The 20,221-nt window shown below is 47.2% G+C and overlaps 1 protein-coding gene across 5 annotated transcripts in view; it reads right to left on the bottom strand.

Moving 5' to 3' along the window:
• The window catches only part of RNF220 (ring finger protein 220), a 219,506-nt gene extending 199,662 nt beyond the window's left edge, over window positions 1-19,844 (bottom strand). For 2 of the 5 annotated variants that reach the window (XM_041482941.1, XM_041482945.1), the window contains exons 1-2: window positions 17,654-17,781; window positions 12,390-13,130 (exon numbers count right to left, since the gene is read on the bottom strand). In XM_041482941.1, the coding sequence (XP_041338875.1) occupies window positions 12,390-13,014 (625 nt within the window). In that variant the 5' untranslated portion in view covers window positions 13,015-13,130; window positions 17,654-17,781. Of the gene's footprint in view, window positions 1-12,389; window positions 13,131-17,653; window positions 17,783-19,504 lie in introns of those variants that run through there. The other 3 variants (XM_041482942.1, XM_041482944.1, XM_041482943.1) reach the window with 3 other exon arrangements.
• Between the last annotated feature and the right edge of the window lie 377 nt (window positions 19,845-20,221).

The following is a 20,221-nucleotide window of genomic DNA, read 5'->3' as shown; positions in this document are numbered from 1 at the left end:
CAGTAACTTGCAGAAAATCCAAGTGTGGCATTTTATTTCTGTAGGTCTCTGTAAGAGCTGTAGGTTCAGTACCACCGAGGTAGCATCATTCATATGCGCATCCCTATTCACTTGTTTTTGCCACAACCAGTTAAAAAAGGCTGCAGAGAAGACAGTAGGGTCCTGCCCCCCCAGCTCAGCCATCTCTGTGTCAGGTTAGTGGTTAAGCCTCTTTCTGCTACAGCTGTGCTGGGATTAATCTTTCTCCCTAGACAAAAAGGTGGGCTTATTTCCCAAGAAGTGTCCAAGTACACCCAGAGAGCTCAGCGAAAGCTGCAGCCTGCTGGGTGCCTTTTACCCACAGACATTTGATGAAATTAATGACACACAAGTAAGCATAAAGGCTAAGACAAATAGAACTGGCAACAACTTGAACCTTTGGCCTGTCCTTTGAAAGTCTCTGGCAAGTCTCAAATCTTCTTGATCTGCTCACTAAAAGGATGACTGTCCCACAATTATTTTCCAAGCATTTGTTGGCAAGTTGTAGGAGGAAAAAGGCATTTCACTGAAGCTGTTAGTACAAAAGCTCAACTCCAGCCAGGGGCTGGACTCCACTTCAAATTATAATATTTTAAGTACCTGAAAATAAATATTTTGTCAGCTGCTGAGAATTAAGAAGTAGCTTCGACCTTTCAGAGAGGGGAACCCTGCAGAGAGCGGCGAGGCTCAGAGAGTTAGTTGCAAAACAAGCTCTGCCTGAGCCATTCAACCTGTCTAGTGCACACACAGCCTCCCCTCCCATACTCCCAGCTCCCTGCAAGCTGCCCAGAGCCCCTGGGGCACAACAGGCTATCCTGCACCCAGCAGCTCCTTCCCTCCCAGGAAATCTGCTGACAAAAGCGACTGGAGCAGCACTTTACTATAAACTGGGTGACACAAGTAAACTGAGCATCCTTGAGATGGCAGAAGCAGAATGACCAGCCCTCTCCCCTGCTGCTCTCTGGTGCTGTTGTGTCATGTTGTACCACTCACAGACCTAGGAATTTTGTCCACAAGGATTAAAAATACTCACTTTTGTTTTGTAAAATCTGACTCTGACCAAGCACCTGGGCAGATGTACCCATCACCCTGTCACCCCATCACCTCTCAGACCTCTGAGCCACAGTGAACACTGTTTGTACTCCAGCAACAGCAAAAGGAACTCACACAAAGCAGCAGATCTCTGTTTTTCCAGCAGAGCTCAAGGAGTTAAATCCCTCTCCCTTCCCCCCCATCTTTCTGCCTTTGGCCTTTAGATCAGCCCTGGTTGCCAATGAGGACTCATCGAAACACCACCAGGCTGGGCCTGTCAGGAAGGAAACCAGCGCGTCCAGAGTTTTGTTGTTCTAAAGACTTTTTTTTAAATTTTATTTTACTGCTCAGGAAGGAAGCCAGAGCTTGCGCTTCACTCCAAGAATGTTGATTACTCATCCTTCCCTGCATTATTTCTTTTATCTCTCACTTTTATCTACCTTACTCCAAATTTTTACCCCAAATTCTTTCTCTGCCATTCCTAGCCACTGATTTCAGCTGTTCATCAAGTTTCATTAAAAAAAAAATATTTGGCAACTGTTTCCTCAAAAAAAACCCCCATTTGTCATGTTTATTAAACAAGCCTCCATCCCTGCCCCTACACAGCCTTTTCAATCCAGGCACCATGGTTATGACCACTGCTCGAGGATCTGGGCCCTACAAAACATGACCACAACCACCCTCAGCTGGAGAATATCATAATCCCTGCTTTAGAGACAGACGATGAGAAATTACTCTGCTTGTCCAAGGTCAATAGAGTCCACAGCACAAGCACAACCTACACTCAGGGCTTTGCCCAGGCAGCCCTTCCCTCTTCCTGCTCCGCATGGCTGCGAGGATTAGGCACGCTCAGCTCTGCCAATAACTGTGTCCTTCATCTTCAATACCACCCCCCACACACCAGACAAGCTAGAAATGAGCAGCACAAGTAGGAGCATCGGTATGTGACGAGTTGATGACACATTTCCTGAGATGCAGAAAAATGTGGGTCCTGGATCACCCAAATGTCAGTGAAGCACCTGAGTACATAGCAGAGAGGCTATCAGCAAGTGGTGTCTAACTGCCTTCTCCTCCCAGGCTCTGCAAAATCCATCACACCACCCGGGGGTTTCCTTTTCTTCTTTGCCCAGGTGCAGCTAACAAGCCAGACACAACTGGCAACATCTGGGAGAACACACACACAGATGTTTCTCATTGACATCATAACCTTCCCCAGCCTTCACCAGCACGTGCCCACGCCCCAGGGTGGGCGCCCAGGTGGGAGACACACATTGGGTCCTCACAGTGCTCCCAAAGAGATGAACAAAGGTGAAGCTTTTTTTTTTTAGCTTAAGTTTCTTTCTTCCTTGAGATGTTCCAAACCTGGGGGCTGATCGGGATCACACCATACACAGCTTCCCCAGGCTCCTACACCCACAACATCTCTGTTACACGCAAGTAAGGCCAATGCAAGTTCTCTCTGCCCAGCTCTGCCTTGCTCTAATACAATCCTCCCCTGTTTCCACAGTTAACTCATTGTTTTCATTTTAAGAGGGGAAAATAACGAGATGGTGGGAACATTACTTCTGGCTAATAGAGACAGAGATCTGCAGACTTTCACAGCTTACTTTTTCCAGTATATCCTCATCCTAATCCAAATATCATCATACTTATTTCAGACCTGGACCAAATGTGGGACTGGACACAACACATTGGCCAAATTAAGACAGAAATAACTTGCAGCATTTTTCTACTTCACACTCTCTCTAACACCTCTTGCTGACATTAAATTTCTGGTCTGCAGATGCCCTGCTTCCCGCACTACTGAATGTCCCAGCACCTTCAACGCAGCTTCCCTGAACATGTTAGTCCCAAATCTCCAGTGAAGGCAGGCTGCCCATCACCTCCCCCTTCTGAAATCAAAACAGCTCTTTGAAAGCAACAATTTTGTGCACAAACCTAAATATGCAAAAAGGAAGGAGCAGCACAGACGGCAGCAACCAGTCCCAAGGAGCAGAGCTGGCAGGAGCACTGCCAGCTGTCCTGTACAGGCTGCATGCTGTGCAAATCTGAGGGCAAAGAAGCAGGGCTGTAAGAGTTTGACTGCCCATTCTCCCCTTCTCTCATCTAAGGGGCACCTCCTGATGTATGAATCCACTCAGGCTGGCAACTTTTTGATTGTAACCATTAAGTTCCTCTGCTCCTTTTCAGCACAGGGTTATCCAGGTCACTGATTGCTCCTTCATCTCCCCAGCAAAAAAAAAAAAAAAAGAAAGTCAGTGGTCAAGCTGCCTCCTCAGGGAAGGTGAAGACAAGTGCTCAGGAGGTAAAAGCTGTCACCCTGGCTAAGGACTTTGCTAGAGGTTTATCTCCCACCTCTATGCTGGAAGTATGAAGTGAGGCTGGTTTGCAATCAGAAGAATAAACAAGGGAAGGAAGCAAGTTTCTGCAGCCCCCTCGATGGTGCTGCAGAGTTTGGATCCCTCTGACCTGCACTGATATCCAACTCCCAGGCTTTCCACCCATCCACAGCCATCGCGAGATGGCTCTTGCGAGATTCCCCACGCTGCAAACACTGACAGGGAGACAAGGTTCCCTCCTGCCTGCACAGGCCAAAGGTTGGGCTGGGTGCGGGGCAGCTCTGCTGTAGCACAGCCAGGCCACCCTGATAAGATTTTCACTCACCCAGCCAGAGGTGCAGCAGCCAGGGTGTCATTCACCCTCCTCCTCTCTCCCTCACAAACACCCTCACATCACCTCCTGAACAGCACGGGAGCTCACGTGGGGCCTGCGGTAGGGAATTTTGTGGAGCACCCCCCAAACAGGAGTGACTGCTAAAGAAATCTTTAATACTGAAAGCCAGGTTGGAGAACAAGGCAGAGCTGTGATCTGGTACTGGGTCTCTTCCCATCCCTGCACAACTGCCAAAGCAAGCTCTCTGCAATGAGGGATGATTATCCTATACCTCCTGATAGCGAGGGATGCTACAGGACAGACAATTTCACATTCTAAATGGCTTTGCAAGTTGTTTCCTAAAGCGCAGAAAAACAATATAAAAATCAGATGAAAAGGTTGAGTCCTTTTTAATTAAAAATATCTTAATTTAAATCAAAAATCCCAGTAGAAAGAAATGGGGTCCTTCAAGGCAGTGCCCTTTTACTTGTTGCTCTGCTTACAAAACCAATTGCTTTTGGGGAGGCTGTCACAGGGACCCTTCACCCCAGATGCTCTTCCAAGTGCTTTCTGATTTAGTTTCCATACAAGTGCCAGGAAGCATTCACCTGCCTCCCAAAGAACAATGCCATGCTTGGGGAGCCAGCCATGCCAGCCAGCCCAGCAGCTGCAGCTGGATGTGTCCTGCCAGCCTCACCCTGTCCAGGGCTGTGGCACTGCTCATCTCGAAAGCCCAGGTAATGCTGAAGGATGGCACCTGAGAAAAGCTCATGCCCAAAAGCTCTTGGGTCCTTCTAAATTGAAAACTTAATGTGGTTACTCTGGCAAGATATAGTTAAGATTCAGTGCTGCCGGGGGATACCAAGGACACAGATTCCAGCTCTTCCTTTTAGGGGTATCCAGAGACACTTGGTGGCTTCCTTTTCCCACTTCAGAGCAGCCCAGGATCCACAAGAAAAAGCACAAAACACATTCTTGCTCTGCAGTTCAGTGAGAAAGCTGTTCTCAGCCTGAAGTTAGCAAAAAATGAAGGTTTTAAAGCAATATTGATTAGAAACTATGTCCCAAGTGAGGAAAAAGACGTTGGAAGTGTCCCACAGCTGAACTCCACAAGCAGTTTTGCTTTCAGCAGGACCCCCTCCCATGTTATCTGTGCTTAGAACAATAAATCTCTCCTTGCTTTGCTTCTCCCCAGCATTGTTTTTCCCCCCTCTTCTGTTGCTCAGGCCACTGCCGCAATTCAAGACACCAACAAATGGTCAAAGGAGAGAAGAAAGTGATGGCTACGAAGAACTCTCAGATTTTCATGACCACCCTCCTGTTTTTAAAAGACAGAACAAAGATGAAACGGACAGAAACAGACAGCACCAAAAGTAACCAGCAGAAAAAGTACCCAGCAGTACTTTTTCAGCCAAAGCTTTTGTTGACTTGAGGGCTGGGTCAGTCTGGCCAGCAAATCCACAATACCTGACCAACAGCAGGAAAATAATTCAGTTGTAAAAAAACCTGAATTCATGGCGATATATTTGTCCCAAATGTCTGTCACCTGTGAGTTTCTATACTCAGGCCAGCAAAGCCAAGCAGGCAAACAGTGATGTTGCATGAAAGGGGAGAAAGGCACACATACAGCTTACATGTGTAGATTTACAAAGGTGCACACACCCTTTTTCAGAGGATGCTGTAAAGGAATCCGATCCCATATTAAATTTCCCAAATAGAAATCCATTATTTCTCAAGAATTTAAATTGCTCTACATAGCTGAAAAATGTCCTGAAAAGTCTCCAAATCTGCTATTCCACCCTGAAGAAGAGAGGTGAAACATTCACAGGCTATCAGGCACATTGACATGATAGAAGACCACCAGTGACATGAACCAGAGGATAAAAATCATCACAATTTGCTATCAATGGCTGCTTTTCTTGGAATACGGTATTAAAAGGAAACAACTTAATTCCCACTATGAATTTGCATTAGAAATCCATAATAAAAATAAAGCTTAATATTATACAAATGGGTACAGTTCTCTATAGTGCTCTTGATGCAGATTAAGGTTAGACAGATTTTAGATGACAGTTATTTACCTCAGTCTAGCACCATGTATGCACAAAAAGAATTTATTTTATAGCTGCAGATATTAGCCAGAAAAAAGAGATGAGAGGAAATCTTACAGTCTCACGTAAAATATAATTATGTCTGTTTTCTATTCCTTGGAAGGCAAACAAAGAGAAAAAAATGAATCTGCTGCTAGCATTTAATGGGACTTGTCTAAATGATATCAAACAAATAACAACCAGCAGCAATTCACTAACACCTTCGCTTCTATTTTTTTCATTGGGGAATTCCAGAAACATTAAGACCTTGTCGCCTTGAACACTTTCAGTCTTACAGAGCAGGATTGGGCCCATGCCTGAGTATGCCTCTTGTTTCCAAGACCTTCAAAATATCAAGGAAAGGAAAATAAATCACAGAGGCACTAATGCTTATTCCCCCTCGCTTCTCCCAATTCCTTATGCAATCACCACCAATCAACCAGGAAACTGTTGCTAACTCTTGAATTTTGCAAGTTAGCAAGTAAAATAATAAAACAATGTTTTAACTGTCAGAGATCCTGGCTCGCAAAGTGCACTTTGGTCATTTCCTTTAATAACTGTAGTTTAGTAGTAATGATTTATAATAGTTCATAATATTCTACTAACTGTACTATATTAATAATGCTAATACTTTGCCCTTGCCTAGCGTCTTCTGTCAGAAGATATCAAAGCGGCACGCTCCGCTGTGAGGGAGGTATCACTACTCCCATGCTAGGGATCGGGAAACCGTGACTCCAAGCCATGCCCGAGGTCAGGATTCCCGATCCCCAGCACAGCACGGCAGCCACCAAGTCTGCCTGCGCTCCTCCTGCCGCAATCCTCTGACAGCAGTCGAGTCTGATCGATGGGGCTGAAGATTTAATGTGATTCATTCCTTCTCGAAAAGCAAGGTTTGGCCAGTGGTTTGGGGGCCGTGGTTTTGATGGGAAATACTGAGAAAGGTGGGGGGGTTTCCCTGCAATTGTACAGTAAGTACCCTCCTGCCAGCATCCAGGCACACAGGGCAAAAGAGGAGCGATAAATATTTACTGCGTCCATGCCCATCTCTCCGGCAGGAGATGGATAAATATAACATTTCTCAGTTGCTCAGCACTCCGAAGACAGTGGCTACACCAGCTCCCGGGGAGTCCAAAAAGGAAGAGAGGGGGCACGAGGCATCTGTGGCATGGCAGAGATGACATGGAGGCTGGCCGGATGGCAGCGGCTGCACGGGGAAACATTTTGGAGGAGAAAACAGCCCCAGACCTCCCCCTCAAACGATCAATTAAAAGCCATCCTTCTGCCGAGAGCGGGCGAGGACAGCAAATGAGGGCTGCGAGGAGCAGCACCCGGCCGGGGTCTGCATGACAATTGATGGGAAGGGGAGGCCGGGGGAGGCAGCCCTATCCCTCCTCTCACCATGGTGATTAGGTATTCTGAGTGCGCCAGATAGCCCCAAATAACAGAAAGAGAAATATAAACTGGAGACCGGCAGATCCAAGGGAGGCCAGATGGCCCCGCAGCCGGCAGGGGCTGCTCCCATCCAGCCCTTCCCCACTTTTAACTGTTCAAACATTTCTTTATCCCGACAAGACAATTAAGCCGAACAGCACGGAAAGGAGTCTCGGCAACAGTTTGCAGAGGGAGAGGGAAGGTTGTTGCCAGAAAAGCAGGAAAAGGAGGTGATTGCTGTGTGCTCCAAGACCTCCATGCAGCACACTTTACTCCACAAGGATGGTGTGTATTTGGTGGAGCAAGAGGGATGGATGCATGGCTGTCATCCCTGCTACTGCCCATCTGCCTGCCCAGCCCTTCCAAAATTCCTCTGTTGCTTCTTCACTCCTACATCATGCAGGGCACTGCACAGCAGAAATAAACATTCCACTCAATTTATTTCATTATTTCACAAGCGGAGTTAAACTTGCGATTTCCCATGATTGTGGCTGAATGTGATTAGCAACAAAGCATCACTTCACATCAGACCCCAAATTTTACCAGTCTTGGAAGTGGTGCATCCCAGAGGGAAGAGCTGTGAGCAGTGGATGTGTGGACATGTGCATTCCCTCTCCAATCCATTGTTCCGCCACAAAAAAAAGAAAACCTTCTTCTCCCCAGCACATGTACATAGACACAGAGAGCTCTGTACATAGGTCATAACACAAATCCCAACACAGGTCTGAGCGGGTGGGTGACTGCACAGACAACCCTCGATCTGATTTCCAGAGCACCACATTATTCACGAATTCATGCTGTGGTCATCATAGCCCTGACGTCCATCACCTGAAGTGCAGTTTACATTTGATCAATAACAAACCAGTTGTTTCAAAAGAAAAACTAACTCCATGCTAGAGATGTTCTTTAAAACCCCAAAGTGTAACAAAGATCTCACAAATACATCACACAACTTCTCTTGCAGACAAGAAATCAGTTGCAGCACAAACTATGTCTAAGGTGAAATATTATTATCAAAAAGAATAATAATCAAAATTATGTTAATATAATCACTCCTACTACCCTCATCAGACCTAAGGGATGAGCAAGGATCCCAGCCTGCTCCCAACTCAAATGTTCATCTCCTGAGCACAGCAGGAGCTGGGCAAGGGCTACCAGCAGGAGCAGGGAAACTGAGTCTTGGAGAGCCAGACCCTGGCCAGAGGATGGAAACTGAATCAGTGGCCAGGATGTAGATCACCTTCACACCACTAGTCACAGACAACATGTGATGGAGACCTAGCAGCAGACAGTAATGAGAAACCTGTGGTCCCAGGGAGGCTGGGGGCACGGGCTGCCCCGCAGGGATGGCAGAGATCTCTGCTCTGACAAGGTCCAGCTCTTTGCCAGGAGGTCCCAGCTTTGGCACCGACCTCTGCCTGTCACTTTATGGGAAAGCAATGCTACAGGAACTGGGTACTATGATTGAAGGACACTGAGACAGGTTTTATTAGAAGTAAAAAAACAGGAATCTTTTTTTTTTTCTCTCCTCTGATTTTAAAATAGGGCTATAGATCTCTTTTGCAGAAAGGAACATGCCATTTATTTCCACTCCTTCTAGGAATCTCAATTATTGTACGCTTATTAAAGCAAACCCATAAAATATGTCTTCCAGTGCCTTTAACACATGCTTTACAAGAAGCTCCTAAACTCTAACAAATGGCATTATTTTTCTCAGTAAGCATCTAAGGGAATGAGCCCAGCCAGTACAAGGTATGCCTGCTTATCCCTGGAAAGGTTCCACTTTTCAACATGTTCCCTGTATACTCCATCACTATGGATGTCCTGAATACTCGCATTTTACAGCAAGAGACAATTTACCTAAATGCAGACATCTCAGCCCAATTTGCTGATTAACAGAGAGTGCAGTCCCACCCAAAAGCACCCCAAAGATGTCCCTTTGTGGGATGCAGGGTATGGGTCTAAGCACCATCCTGTTTTAAAAGTAAGGAAAGGTTTAAGCAAAGGGCTGAGCAACTTCTGCTGCATGAACATATCTCTTACAGAGCCAGGTGCCAATCTGGAATACTCTGGAACATATCACAAATAATTTTACTGAATTCTGTGAATTTCTTCCACCGGTGAAAGCAGGCTGAAACTTTCCTCCCATGCTGCAGAGGACTAAATAAGCATCTTCCAAACACTCCTTGATGTGCAAATGTCTCACTTTGATTCTTGTTTTCTTGCAAAGTCTTCCAAGCAAAAACCTATTTTTCAGGGAAACTACAACTCAGTGATATTTTATTTAAAAAAAAAAAAGAAAGAAAGGGGGGAGGGAGTTTCTCTAAAAATTACCATTTAAGCTATGAGGTGAAACAAATATTTTAATGATCTACTCAAGAAAGGCTCCTGTACAGTGGAACAGAAGACCACACAGGGCAATGATAGTAATTCAGCTTCCATGTAACACAAACCCTTTCAGCAATCTGAAAAATACACCAAACAGTGAAGCTCTGCGAACCTGAAAAGCACCCATTAGACATGGGAAGGTGTTCGTGATCTAAGAAAATTTTACAATTTTTCCTTGCAGTTGTAGAAAAGTCTCATTACATTTTTACCTTGAAGGTACAGCCACCTACCTGCTCCATAAGGAGCACAAGTAGGCAGCTTTTACAGAGGGTTATATATAACAGTTACACAAGGAATCCACAAAACTCCTCAGAGACAACAAACCCCTGAAGTACACATTTCTACAGAAACTTCAAAAATATATCTGCAAATACTAATGCAAAAGAGGATCACCATTCTTATCTGCAAATTGCGATCTCTCAAATTCTTCACTTCAGAAGTTTCTCTTTTCTGATGGCCAGCATCAAAGACCACCAGGATCCTCTAAAAGCTCCACAACTTGCTCTCAGCCTTCAGCAAACACACCCATGCGTGTGTATGCACACACCAAATAATCTCGCTGTCTTAATGGAGCGAAGTTTCCATCGTGCAGCATCTATATGTGATGGGAATATGATACAGAGCCAACAGATATATTTAGTGTACATCATCCTGGTAGTTATAGAAAAATTTTAATGTTGATGAAGTATCAGGGATGTTGCATTTGCTCTGCTCTACCGTGCAGAAAAGCATCTTAAAGAAATTTAACATGATAACAAAAACAATACAACAAAACACCTTCCACTTCTGCCCAAGTTTTCCAAGCTGCCTGCAAAGTTTTTATTCTGCTTCCTTTCCCTGGCAAGTCCCCTGCCACGGCACTGGCAGCAGCACTGGCACTCGGTGTCAACCTGCCTGTGTCTGTGCAAAGCCCTGTCTGCTCCCAGAAGGAGCGGACCCGCGTTCGGCACACGCTCTTGGCAAAGGCAAGGCACGGCGATGGATGTGGATGTGTCTGTCTGTCCACAGCTGTGCTCCATGTGGTCTAATTCATTTAACAGATTTACTTCTTTAAATGGGGTATCTGACAGGATTTTGCCAGCAAGATCCACAGCAGCTGATGCGCTCTAAATTCATTTAGCCAGCGGACCCTCTCCTCAGCCGCTATCTCTCGGAGTACTCTTTTGAGCAAGCTTCATTTTCCCAGCCAGGTTATATCGATAAGGGAAAGAGCATCAACAAAGATGTCTCTAAGCCTTGCCATCTCACCTGCCTCCCCCATGGATAATTATATTACCAGCTTCCACACATCCACATGCGCTCCCACCTACAGCCACTTTTCCTACGGACCCAAAAGGAGAGAGAGGAGATTCTGAACAATGAAAGGAGCTTACAGCACAAAAAGTAGCACAGTCGGGGGTGGATCAGAAGGAGAAGGGGGCGAGACACGAGAGATCACACCGGTACTGCAAGAAATACACGGCTCCTGCCATCAGTGGGAATTGTTCTACCCTCGCAAACGCCGACAATAAAAGACACACTTGCAGCATATTTCAAAACCAAAGAGCGATGGATTTAAAAGGCAGGTTGATTTTATGATGACTTTTATTGAAAAGGTACGCTGGGTTTAGGCAGATGTCTTTTAGCGCCGGTAAGTTAGCACAGTGCCTAATTCAAGGAGACAGCCTGAGGAAGCAGCGCCGACAGGGGAGAGAGAGCCACAACGTCTCTATTACTCTCCTTGGTATCATAAAGGGGAGAAGAAAAATCACATCTGAAAGGGAGAGGAAGCAAAAGTGCAGCAGGTTTTTGTTTAAAAGAAAAAAGTAATAATAAAAACAACAACAATAATAAAATTGTTTTCTATTAATAAAATTCAACAGAACAAAGGAGCCCATGTGAAAAGCAAACCACTCACTCCTTGATTACATGTCTGGGTTTACAGGAAAACTCTAATCATAAGTTAGTGCTCTTCCTTGGGGTACCACGCTCTGTTGTCCCCAGACCACTCCCCATCATGGGTCACCTCCCAGCTCTGCAAACCTGGAAGCTTGCCATTCATGAAGGACAGCTCTGCCCCTCTGTGTAGGCAACTCCACAAGGGACAAAGTGATGGGGGAACAAGGAGTTAGTCATGAACAAGTGGACTGGGTTCCTTCAGTCCAATAACTGGCCTGCGGAAGAGCATATCATGTTTCAATGGGCACCAAAATGGGGGAAACACTCAGAGAAAGCACATGATGCAACAACTTATTGAATTGTAAAAACAATTTGTATTTGTCTTAAAGAAGGAGATCAGTGGCCAACAATATTCTAAAGTTATCAGAGAAAAAGGTACTTTTGTCCTAAGCTGAGGCATGAATCGTGACGGTCGGTAATGCATTTGCTCTAAAAATGGTGTGCATGAAGAAAAGGTCAGAAAGAAACACCTGAAGAAGAAGGGGGCACATGCTTGCTGCAAGCTTTGGGGAAGTTCCAAACAGCTGCATCCCTGTTTACACATATACATGTACCAGCACCTACAGCCTCACACTGGTGAACTGGACAGCTTTCTGCAAGGTCAACATCACCTCTCCAGCTATGTGCTGGAAGACAAGTTTCCTTCAAGAGCACTTCACCCTAAAACCTGTCAATATCCTTTTGGAAGAACAAGGCAATATTGCATGGCTGAGCTCAGCAGGCAGGAAAGGCTGCTTTGCCTCTGCCCCCAACAAGTCTCACAGCACTGCGGGGCAATCACCTGTTGCGTATCTCAACAAGGCACAATTAAAGAACCACCACGTCAGCATAGGTACTTACATCTGTCACTTCGGTCTTCAGGACTTGATGAGGTCTCACGGTCAGAAATGAGGCCAGAAACAGCAAATATCTTCTTCCCTGTATCATCAACTTTGAGGGAGCCAGGGGAGCTGGAGGGGAGCTGGGTGCCAAACTCGTACTCCTTCCCATCAGTGTCCGAGAAGCGCAGATGGGGTGAGTCAGTGTCATGGCAGTTCTTCAGGCGCTTGGCCGGCGTAAATGCTGACTGGTAGCTCTCCCGGTCTTCAGTGGATGCAAAGGGCCGGAAAGCCCCGACGCCGCTGTGGTTCAACATACTGATCGGGGTGCAGTCCAGGTTGGGGGGTGCAAACTGGGGGTGAAGGTGAAGCAAGGATGGAGGAAAGTCACGGTTTGCAAACGCTCCTGGCACCCCGCCTTGGCGGTGGTACATGGAGGCAAAAGTATATGAGCCATTGGTAAAGGGAATGTGCACGTCCTTATCTGCTGACACAGGGACCCCAAAAGGCCTCGGCTGCTGGCAGGGAATGGAAGCATCACGGCTGGCTTCAGCAGTAGAGGCGAGAACCATCAGTGCTGGGGAGGCCAGTGGGTTGGGGAGATAGGGTGAGTTCTCCATCTTGAATGCTGCCCGGTGTAAGTCCATCGGAGTCTCTTTCCTCAGCAGGATCACAAGCAGAACGATCTTCCCCGGAAGGAAAGCAAAGCAATGCCTAGGAATGGAGCGGGGAAAATTACTGGAGCATCATCACCCTTTGAACACTGCAAGGAAACAGAAAGGGAAAGAAAACACAACCAATTAGGTTTCTGCACTCATTTCTCTGGGATGCTCCAGCAGCAGAGTGGCCACATGTGTTACAAGCCACTGGCCGGAGATGCGCCACTGTTCTCATTCAAGAAAATCAATAGACAACTTCACACACTAGTGGAGTCAGCCCTGGCCTTCTAGGTTAAAGGGTATCATCCACTGCAGATGAATGAAAGGCAAACCAAACATAATAACATGCAGATTTAATAATGCACTAATCAAAAATATTCAGTCCAAAATTAACATAGTAACTCCAAATTATAAGTGGAATTTTATATGGCAAGTGGCACGTATACATAACCACAATAAACTTAAGAAAACCCCCACATACACACACCCTGTTATTTGCTTGGGGCTTGGGGTGTAGAACCAACACAAAAATATCCATTGTACGCAGTTACCCAAATCAGACAGCACACAAGGTTATAACTGTACACGATGCTTGAGACGTACGTAACTGACAGGTATTTTCTCTCGCTCTCACAGTACATATGGGTAGATGTGTGCTTGCACACACAGTACTCGATGATACCATCATACATATGTATGCACACCATTGGAATGTAGGAATGTGGCTGTCCCAGTGCGTTTGTGTAACACACAAACAACCACGCGTGCACACGCGGTCCCTGAGAGCCAAAGGAGAAGAGACATCCCCAGTAAAACGCCTGGCGTCTCTGACAATATTTAAAATCATAATGGGTGCTTCTGCCATCTGATCTCTGCAAGCGTCTGCCTTTCGGGTCGGGGACAAGGGAGGATGGATCAGTAATTTTTGTTCCTAATGCACTCACTCTTAAGTAGATTTGTAAACTGCCCTGGATGTGCCATTAACATTTAGAGGAAAATGTTAACAAAATTTCTGCCTTGCATCTTGCTGAGCCTCCCAGGTCGGCTGAACCACCCACCCAGCCACGACCCCCTCCCAGGGTGAAAGAAGGGAAAATCCTTCTTTCTCTATCTCCCCCAGTTCGCAGTGCCTTTTTGTGTTGTTATTTTCTCCCCCAATCAATCTCATGCCTTTTCTTTTAAGCTTCCGCCGCCTGCCATTCAGGCCCCACAACCCAGCTTAAAATACAAGGACTGTAACTTTGAAACAATATACTAGCTGCTGGAGCTCAAAGGGCCAGAAAAATCATATAATAATAAAAAGCTGTTACAAATTGTGCCTCTTAAATCCAGAGGGTCAAACATCTCAAATAAAACTTAGTGAAAGAGTGTCTCCCTAATGGAGTGCCTTTTGTACTCCATGAATGAGGGAGCCTAGGTTAACAAAGTGTATGAAATCCAGTCTGGGGCTTTAATGCAGTTCAGTGATAGCATTTCCTCTCTCCCATCCTGTACCAGCCGCTCCACTGACTGTTATGAATTGTGAAGATGAGTGGACATCATCTCTCTGCTTCCTCATTTGGCACTCATCCTTACAGACATCATTGCTAAATTACCAGATTATGTATCTCGCATTAACGGATTTGCTCTCTTCCAAATTTTAAATAACTTTCTCGTTGAGTTCTTGCCACAGACAGAGAGGGGGAGAGGAAGAGTGAGGGATGCCAAGGGCAGCCTGGTCAGCACTGCAGTCCTGGGTACACTTGCTCTGCTGCTTCACATGAGACTGATCAAAATCTGGAGGTCAGAAAACTGCAGCCACTGGCAAATTCAGAGGTTTTGGGGACTTATATTACCATGTAAATATAAATATATAGATACATATACACAAACACACACACAATTATATATTCAAAGAGATGCACACAAATAAGCCACTGTTCTCAGAAATAAACGATCATTCACATGGAAGCAAAACTGAGCAATCACAGAAAAACACAGATTTCCAGGGGGAAAAAAAAGGCAACCACCTCTGCCTGCTTTTCTATTTTTACTTGTGCTTTCACACCATTACGTTAAATGTATTTCATAAATTAGTAATCTGGCCGCAACACTTGACACTCCTGTAGGATACTGTGAATCACTATGGCCGTTTATTCGTTTGCAAACTTCATTACACCAGGAATAAATCAACACATTACAATATCTCAGCCGGCCAAATTTAATTTTTTTTCAGCTCCCACTTCCTTTTTCGTTCTCTCCTGCTCCCTTCTCGCCCAGCACCTCCCCACCCCCCAGCAACACGGACAGATTAGGCTGCGGCGGACCAGTCATTATGAAAATCTATCGTTAATACACTCCTAATGTCAAAATGTCATAGGTTTAAATACAGAACCCAAAAATAAGAAAACTAACTGACCTCCTTAATTAAAAAAATATGGATTGCAGGGTAATCAGCTGGAGGGAGCATTTGGGTGCTGGGAAGGCAGTGGGCACAGGTGGAGAGAGGAGCTGCTACTTTTCTGCCTCTATGCTGATTTTTTTTAATTTAGCACCTCGCGCAAATCCAGATTAAAATAACTCCAGCTATTGATCTGAGCAGTGGAATTGACATTAATTTTAGTTCACTTCTCACTTTGCAAAGGGATCAATAGGAAGTAATAACAGCTGACATCCCCGCTGAAAGGAGGAGAAAAGACGGGCTAGAGACAGAAATCGAAAAGCAACCAAATAAATCAGCAGCTACTTTTCCACGGCATCAGACAAACTCCAAACAGATTGCAAAAAGTCTTTGTTGAATTAACTAAACGAGGAGTAGAGGGAGGGAGGGTGGAGATCAATCTAGGAAGCTATATAAACTGTCTACCAAGTATGAAGGTTGGATGGACATACTGAAAACTAACTCTGATTTTTTTAGTGGTTGTTTTTTTTAATGGCTACCTATATGCATACTTATTGGCTTTTAGAGCTACCCTTGTTTGAGGTGTACACAAATTACCTGTGTAATCGTGTATGTTCCTAATAAAGAGGCTAAACATGCCACGACCCAAATTGTATCAAGAGCCTTTAGCTCTGAACCATAAAAAAAAAAAAAAACATCACCAAGAAACAAGTAGTAATCAGTTCTCTCTGGCTTAGTTTTGAACCCTCTGCTTACAAAGGTTGTAGCATGGTGCTGCGTAAGTTAAAAGGAAAGTGTGATAAAAGTAGGAGAAGCCATGACAGAGCTGCATTTATCAGGCATCACAAACACCCACCAAGTGGAGAAAACAGCAGTGACCACTGGTTATAAGTGTAAAACCCACTTGCTAATCAGCCTGCAAAGAAACGCGCTCATATGCAAGCACATGCACACCCCGTACAGAGCCAGCAGATCTGCAAATCTTTTACTAAATGTTACTCAGAGTTCCTATTACTAAATCACCTCTCTGCTATCGATTAAAATAAATAAAACACACCACTCTGGTTTCTACAACAGGTTGCATTTTTGTGGTCTCTCAACCATTTCCAAATGCCAGAGATTAAAGTAATGGGGCAAATTAACGTCTTTCTCCCTCCAGGAAAAAAAAAAAAAAAAGTTTTCTTGCGGAAAAAAAATTAATTAATAAGCTATAGGGGAGGAAAAAAGATTAAAACATTAGGAAGTCCAGGAAAATTGATGATGCATGTAAATTAGGAAATACCCAGGAAAAAAAAAATCCCAGTATCCATTTACATTAAAAAGTTTTTCCCCATAAATGTCAAGTAGGAATTTAGAAATATGCTCTGCGCAGAAAAGCCAAAGATTATAAAACAAAATAATGCCAGCTGTTTGGGGATTTAAGTGCTCAAATGGATTATATATTTGAACCAAACTGGATTTCCTAATAATAAATAAAACAAATGCAAGCTAGAAAGCCAACAAAGGAAGGCTCTCATCACTGGATTAAGATACAAAGGAAAAACAGTTAATTTTTTTTTTCCAACGCGTGAAATATGCCAACTGCAGCCGCACACCCGGACAGCTGCCGTGGAAACCGGTTTAAGGGGGAAAGGAAAAAAATTCGGAGCGCAGTGAGCGGAGGAGGCGGCGGCGGGGCCGGGCGGAGCGGCCCCGGTCCCGGTCCCGGTCCTGGATTGCCCCCCGCTTCTGTTCGGCTAGAAACTTCTTCTTCAAAAATTACAGAGGAAAAAAAATTAAACCCCTTTTTGTTTTAATTTAATTTTTTTTTTTTTTTAGAAAAAAATCCGCGGGGTAAATCCCCCGGGCCTGGAGGGCGCTCCCGCGGCGGCGGCTGCCGGAGGGAGGAAGCGCCGGGGGCTTGGGAAGAGGAAAACAGAGAAAGAAGGAAAAAAAATCCCAACCCACAGCCTACCCGTGGGTTTGCTGCCGCTTCGCCCCCGGCCCGCATTCCCGACCCCGCTCCCGACTTGGCGAAATCCGAACGAAAACCGCGGGCGGCGGCGCTCCGGGGAAGCCCCGCTCGGCCGGGCAGCGCGGGCGGCGGGCGCGCCCCGGCCCCTCACGGCCCCTCACGGCCCCCGCGGGCGGCCAAGCGGGCTGGCACCCGCCCGCCGCCCCCGGATTTTCTCTCCCGCCCGAGGAGATTGTTCAATAAACCCAAATAAAATAAAATCCGTCGGGGGTGAGCCCCGGGCTGGAGCCTACCAACATCGCCAAGCCCCGCCGCTCCACGCTCCCCGCCGGCGCATTAAACAGGTGTTTGGCGGGGCCGGGGCTGAGGGCCCGGCCCGGCCCGGCCCGGTTCGGCTCGGCTCGGCTCGCTCCCGCCCGGCCCCGCGGGTCCCGCCGGGAAGCGGCGATCGGGACGTAGCCGGGGCTGCTCCTCTCCTGCCGCCTCGGGAATTGTTCGCTCCCGGGGAGGGCAGCGGGAGGGGGCACAGCCAGCCCTGTCCGTACAGCCCGTTAAGTCGCCTTTCCACCCCTCCACTTTTTCTTCCTTTTTAAAACCCCAGTTACAAAGATCATCAAACGCGAAGATGCCCAGAGTTGTTTGGATTTATTGCAACAATCACTTACCATACACATTTCCTGTGTGGAAGGATAAGCATTCAATACAACTCTTTAAGTAGACAGTTCCTAATGATTTCATTGTGGTCAACCAGATGGTTTTTATGTATTTAGATCTGAAGGTGAAGAATTATTTTCCATGCTTCCAACCTATTTACAGACTTCCCTGGGCTAGAGCTGGGGTTGTTGGTTAAAAGAAAGAAAATCCTGCAATTTCTCGATCGCATCGCTGGATGATCCAGAAAGTTTTCTAAAGAACCTAAAGCAAAAACAGGGATAATTCCTTTCACCTCTTCTGGCTTTCCAAGCTACGCCATTCATATGTGGAGTAATTTTAGCTCATTCGTTGAATAACGCTGCCAATTTAAACCGCCTCTCTACCTTTGTTTTATCGGCAATAATAAAACCAGAACAACACCGCATGTGAGATCCAGGCACTTGGTTCCTACCTGGAAGCAGCCAGGGGCAAGGGCGGCAATCTTTTAGAGATGAAGGACCCGAAGAGGGGCGAGGATGTTGGACGAACTTCAGCCGCGTTCAAAATTAAGCTAAGTGCGACTTAACAACGAGTGGTCAAAAAAAAAAATAAAAAATTATCGGTCTTTGAGCGGGGATCGCGCATTTTGGGGACAACTTAAAAGTAAAGTTCACCCGGGGACTGCGCGATTGCAAAAATGAAAGCTTCGCAGTAAATAAAATGACTGTCTGGGCAGTGTTGCTTGAACGCACAGAAACCCTGGCGGGTGTTTTGGGTTTTGGTTGGTTATTGTATTTTGTATTTTTTTCTCCCCGATACTTTTATTGCAAAATAAAATACTAAGTTTGTATATTTTAAAGGGAAAACCTCCCCCACAAACAAACAAACAAAAAAAAAAAATCCCAAACCAACAAACCCCTGGGTGGGTGCGTGGATCTGTTTATTTCCTTTGAAAAAAGTTTTTGTTTTGCAGCTGCTGTGAAATGAAAGTGTCGCTGCCCGGAGCGACCGCGGAGGGAGCGAGCGCCGGGAGCAGCGGAGGGAGGCGAGGAAATAACTGCCCGGCTTGCCCCACCGAAAAACACGGAAGAAAAAAGAAAAAAAAAGAGTTTAAAAAATGCTGTCTATTTGGGAGCGAGGGATCCGTGCCGGTCTCCGGGTCCGGCCGGGCTCCCCCTCGCCGTGCGCGGTCCCCAGCCGGGCTGCCGCGGCGGTCCCCGGCACCTGATCCCCCTGGTGGCTACCGGTCCCCCTCGGAAAGCCACCGCGGGGGGAGGATCCGGGCAGCTCGGGGCTCGCCGAGGGTGCGGGGGGGGCCCCTTTTATCTGCCTTTCCCCTCGGCATTACCATGCCGATCCCCACCCACCCGGCCCTCCCCGCGGCCGGCGCGGCTCCCTGCCGCCGCCGAGCTGCCCGGCTTCCCCGGCTGGGGAGGAAGACGGAGGAAGAGGGAAAGGGCGCGGGGGCTGGGATAGAGGTGGAGGGTGGGGAGGGGGGGGTTGAAACTTGCCCTGCAAAGTTTGCGTGTGGCCGGGCGGGCGCGGTGGCCGGTACTCACGGTGCGGCTGGCGGCGGGCGCTGCGCGGAGCCGGCGGCGTGCGGCGAGCGGGGCAGTCCCGGGCGAGCTGGCCCCGCTGCCCGCCCGCCGCTCGCATGTAGCAGCGCGGGAGGCGGCGGGGGTGCGAGGGAAGGAGCAGTGCTGCCTCTCAGTGCCGGCTCTCATCAGTGAATGAGCCTCCACTCTCCGAGGGGCTCCCGCCGCACACACACACGCACACACGCGCGCACACACACACACGCACACATACACTCTCACACACACGGAGCCGGGCTGAGCACTGCATACATTAGGGCACTCGGGCAGTATGGGAAATGCAGTCCAGGACCGGCGCCCACCCGCCGGCTGCCCGCCGGCCGTGGTCCCCGGAGTTGCCCAAAGGGAGCGTCGGGAGCTGCTCCTCTCCCAGGGGCGCCGCTTCTCCTCCCAGCCCCGCCGTGCTGGTTTCGCCCACCCGCCTGGCACCGGTCATATTTTCCACCGTGCAGCTCCCTCCCAAATTGCAACGGGACGCTGCTGGGCCCCCCGGGCGGCAGCTTCCCTGCTTCGGGGCAGCCCCGTACCCTCCCGGCCCTGAGGCGGCTGACCCACCTCGGGATGCCCATGGGGACGCAGCCTTCCCTCACGTACCCTGCGGCATCTTCTGGCATGGGATGGGCATGATTTCCA

The sequence above is a fragment of the Pyrgilauda ruficollis genome, unplaced genomic scaffold (assembly GCF_017590135.1).
Source record: "Pyrgilauda ruficollis isolate IOZ18807 unplaced genomic scaffold, ASM1759013v1 scaffold6, whole genome shotgun sequence".
NCBI classification, from domain to species: domain Eukaryota; kingdom Metazoa; phylum Chordata; class Aves; order Passeriformes; family Passeridae; genus Pyrgilauda; species Pyrgilauda ruficollis.
This window is presented reverse-complemented; position numbering and strand designations above follow the sequence as displayed.